The following is a 4,238-nucleotide window of genomic DNA, read 5'->3' as shown; positions in this document are numbered from 1 at the left end:
GTCCAGGTTAAGACTTTTGAGCCAGTAAGGTTGTTAATTTAATCTTCCCATCCATAGAGGCAGTGAGGCAGGTCCCACAGTCCATGGCCGTGCTCCAATCCACTGTGACAACGGGAGCTCGGTGTCCTCCCAGGGAAAGGCAGCTCTCCAGAACCTTTTCCTCACCATTTAACTAAAAGAATGAAAGCATAAGATTCTAAGGAGGGAAGTTTCTGCAGTAGGGGGCAGTGCATCCACAGGAGAAGCCAGAGCCTGCTACAGACTCCATATCCCTAGCAGCATGCACAATTAGCCAGGAAATCAGAGAGATGTTGAGATGTGTGTAGCACACATGAGGAAGAAAATTTCCAGTCTCAAGACAGATGCATGCGTTCCCAAGCAGCTCAGCTTGAGACATCAGCTGAGCTGCAGCATCAGCAAGCACACAAGGCAAATTAAAGATAAGCATCAATCAACAGTCACACATCTTGTATTGAACTGGCATGTGTCAATATAGTAAAAAAACCTAAAACTTTGTACTAGGTACTTGGGCACTAAGGAAAACTGCTGCAGCTAAGCTTCAAGAACAAGGAGTACACATGCTCTAGCCACGTACAGAGGTCCAAACGATGCTTACAGAGGGTTCAAACAGGAACATGCTGCTCGAGAACTTCCAGTGGCTGCCATTGCAGCCTTGTAACAAGAGCTTGTATGGATGCTTAAGAGTATTCCCCAGCACTCTGCAGACTTACCTTAAAAATTATTCCCCCAGTAGAAGAGCACGTCAACATATAGTTGCCCTCAGAGTCAAAAGCAAAAAGCCTTCCTCGTGGGAACTGAACTTGCTTGTAGCCACTGTACCCAGACAGAACAAAAGGACCTGTAGCTTCACTGGGAAGACTGTACTCAGACACCTTCAAGCCACTTTTGTGAATATTCCACTGAATAAACTAGAATGACAAAAAGAAATGCCAAAGCCCATAGTTAAATTGGCTGGGATGAAAGCAGAGGGGCCATTTGCTGTTTTTAAAGAAAGTGGCCAAGTGGCTATTCCTCACAAACAGAAGATGGCATTTTGACAGCCATATTTAAGTGGCTATATTCATAAAACACAGTCTGCAAAGGCTGTAAGAGGGCCTACTGCTATCCAGGCAAACATATGCCCTACCTTCCATGAGCACTGCTGCCTATGTGTCCTTCCACACAGCATGCAGGATCCTGGTGGGAATTCACTGAACTCTCATTGGCCAAGGACCCACACCTTCAAACAGTCTCCCACCCTGAGCCACACCTCTACTGCTGAAGACTGTGGACCAGTTGAATTGAAGCCTTTATTATAAGCAACAGGGAGCTGCTGAGAAGGACATTTATGCAAAGTGGCCAAGGATCTGCTCCCTGGTAAATCCCAGATCTCAAATGTGAACTCAGGGGCACAAAAAGGCCATCCTCACATGGATCCCCTAGGAATGGGATGTCACCAACAGCAGGATGTGCAGACATGGTTCAAGAGAGCTCCATCTGTTCGTACACTTTCCAGCCACTCTCTCTGCCAGCATGCTGCTTCCAGCTGCAGACAGACACAGAGCGTGGGAGCCAACCATTGCAGAGGAGTACGACAATGGTAATGGCTGCATCTGGAATATTGTGTCCAGTTCTGGGCCCCACAGTTCAAGAAGGACAGGGACCTGCTGGAGAGAGTCCAGCACAGAGCCACCAAGATGATTAAGGGAGTGGAGCATCTCCCTTATGAGGAAAGGCTGAGGGAGCTGGGTCTCTTTAGCTTGGAGGAGACTGAGGGGCAACGTCATTAATGTTTAGAAATATATAAAGGGTGAGCGTCACGAGGATGGAGCCAGGCTCTTCTCAGTGATGCCCAATGATAGGACAAGGGGCAATGATGCAAGCTGGAACACAGGAGGTTCCTGCTCCCTGGGCAGCCTGTTCCAGTGCTCTGTCACCCTCACCATAAAGAGGTTTCTTCTCAAGTTTAAGTGGAACCTCCTGCACGCAGCAGGGTAGTGCTGCAAACCTAAGATGACAGTTAGCAGCCCACAGATCCTCCAGATTCTGAGGTATTTTTACTGCTATCCCCACCATATGGTGAAGACTCCAGAAGGAATCTCACTGCCGGCTGACCAGCAGAAGGTCACCCAGAGCCTACCTTGCCATCCTCGCCTATGCTGTAGACCGTGTTCTCATCATAGCTGAACTCAACGGAGTAGACTTCCCCATTGTGTGCCTTCCAGCTCATGGCGCACTCGTGCTGCTGCATATCTGAGGGAAGAACCAGTACTGAACACTCTTTGTACTCACACAGAGTTGAGGTGAAGAGAGAGAGGCCCTCTACATTCATAAGGTTTCTGTCCCAGCCCTCTAAACCAGCCTGGGGGAGCCCGATCCGATCCCAGTACCGTATGCTTGTTCTCCAGCGTGTGGCTTTTACACTGGCCACAAAATTAATTGCCTGTAACTAGTTACCTCTTCCTCTAGCTTTACGTGGCTGCTCAGATGCTTACTGTCAGCTGCAGGAATTCTGCATCCAAGCCCTACTGCCACCTTCCTTCTCATCCCCTTGGTATCCTGTCCACCCTCACAGCTGCTGCCAGCTCTATCCTCCCACAGACCTGGGACTACAGCCTCCAGCTCAGCACTCAGGCCAGAAGCAGATCCCTTCATTCAAAGAAGAAGGAGGCCTGAACTGCCTCACAAGGACAGGTTGAAGAGGACAAAACCTGAGAAACAGACATTGCTCAGGGTAGAAGGATTGACGTGAAGCCCTTGCCTTCAACTGAAATCTCATACATTAATTCCTTTCCTCAAGACTCAGCCTCTGGCAGTGGTACTGCTATATGGCACAGCCAAGACCACATGGCTCAAGGGCAAGTTCCTCTTTTCCTCAGCAGGTAGGAAACAACAAATCCAGCAGCACTACCAGGATCTCCAGCCAATGTCCCCCAGAGAAAGTTTATGTCAATTCACTCCTGAGTGCTATTGTGGAGGACAGAAAATGCCTGAACACAAAGGCAGAAGCTATGTCCCCACAGCAGCCTTCCTGCTAGCAGAAGGGTGCCAGGGGCAGCCAGCTGGTGACTGAGGGGTCACCTCACTGCCCAATTTCAACTTACCAAAGAGACGAACAACCCCATCTGCAGCCCCAGTGACCAGCAGGTTGCCATTGTGGTTGAAGGCTGTGCAGTTAATAGCAATGGGCTCAGGCTCCAAGGAGAACTGCAGCTGGAAGGGTAAAGACAAGAAAGAGAGGTGGGGGTGCTGAGGAGCTGATCTCCACGGGAGGGAGGAAAGACAGTATCTAGCAGCAAGAACTTCTCCAGTCTGGAGCCCTATACCTCTCATGACTACAGACTTCAAGGTTAGCAGCTACATTTTACTGTGACACTAAACCAAAAATTCACCTCAGCCAAGATAGAGCTTTCTTGGCCATGTCCTCAAGGCTGCAAAACCAGCTTCTGACAGGCATGAGCTTGAGTATGTTGCTTTCTGCTATATGTCAGGGACAGCATTTCTTAAGGGTAAAGGTGAGGGATAGCATGAGGATTCTCTGCCAGAATCTGACCCATCTAAATTGAAACAATGGAGAAGATATGAGATGAAACCTCTGAAAGAAGCACTTCACTCAAAACCAGGGAAATAGCAGCAAAGAACATCCTTCAACAGAACTCAGCTATAGAAAGCCTGAGCAAAGCATCATTCAATCCATTTGGGACATTTGCAGTCACAAACTGTGCAGGCAGGATAGAAACAAAGCTATGGACTATCTTGAAGAATCCCTCAAAAAAACAACACACCAACAGAACAAAAAACCCCATCCAAACCCAGCAGCTACTTACACTATTCATTTTTATCCTGCATGTGACAGAGGGGAAAGGAAGAAAGGGGGAAGAGAAGGGTATTGAAAAGAAAGTCAGCATAATTTAGAAAGAGGGGTCCTACCCATTGAAACAGAAGACACTAATTCTCAGCAAGGAGACACAGAAAGAAAAGAAACCCAGCAAGTACCTGCTGCTTCATTGTTTTAGTGTCCCACAGTAGCAGCTTCCCAGGAACTTGGTTCATGCTTTTGCCCCCAGAGCTGACTGCTGAGACGTCCCTGTGGGAGATGGGGCTCTGGGCTGCTGCAGAACACACAAAGGAGGCACCACTTGGGCTGCAGGCAAGCGAGAGGATCCTGAAACACAGCAAGAGTTTGAATTGCCTCTCTCCAACAGCTGCCTCAAGTACAGGGACTGACCCCCTGGATG

At 48.6% G+C, this 4,238-nt stretch overlaps 1 protein-coding gene across 1 annotated transcript in view; it reads right to left on the bottom strand.

The window, feature by feature from the left end:
• Position 1: 1 nt before the first annotated feature.
• Positions 2 to 4,238, bottom strand: part of WDR91 (WD repeat domain 91) — a gene marked incomplete at its 5' end in the record, with an annotated part of 16,351 nt that continues 12,114 nt past the window's right edge. Inside the window, 5 exons of the mRNA XM_010170998.2 lie at positions 2 to 172; positions 732 to 929; positions 2,141 to 2,253; positions 3,105 to 3,213; positions 3,997 to 4,165. Coding sequence (XP_010169300.2) covers positions 8 to 172; positions 732 to 929; positions 2,141 to 2,253; positions 3,105 to 3,213; positions 3,997 to 4,165 — 754 coding nt within the window. The remainder of the gene's footprint in view (positions 173 to 731; positions 930 to 2,140; positions 2,254 to 3,104; positions 3,214 to 3,996; positions 4,166 to 4,238) is intronic.

Source organism: Antrostomus carolinensis, unplaced genomic scaffold (genome assembly GCF_000700745.2).
Source record: "Antrostomus carolinensis isolate BGI_N321 unplaced genomic scaffold, ASM70074v2 scaffold38536, whole genome shotgun sequence".
In the NCBI taxonomy this organism is placed as follows: domain Eukaryota; kingdom Metazoa; phylum Chordata; class Aves; order Caprimulgiformes; family Caprimulgidae; genus Antrostomus; species Antrostomus carolinensis.
This window is presented reverse-complemented; position numbering and strand designations above follow the sequence as displayed.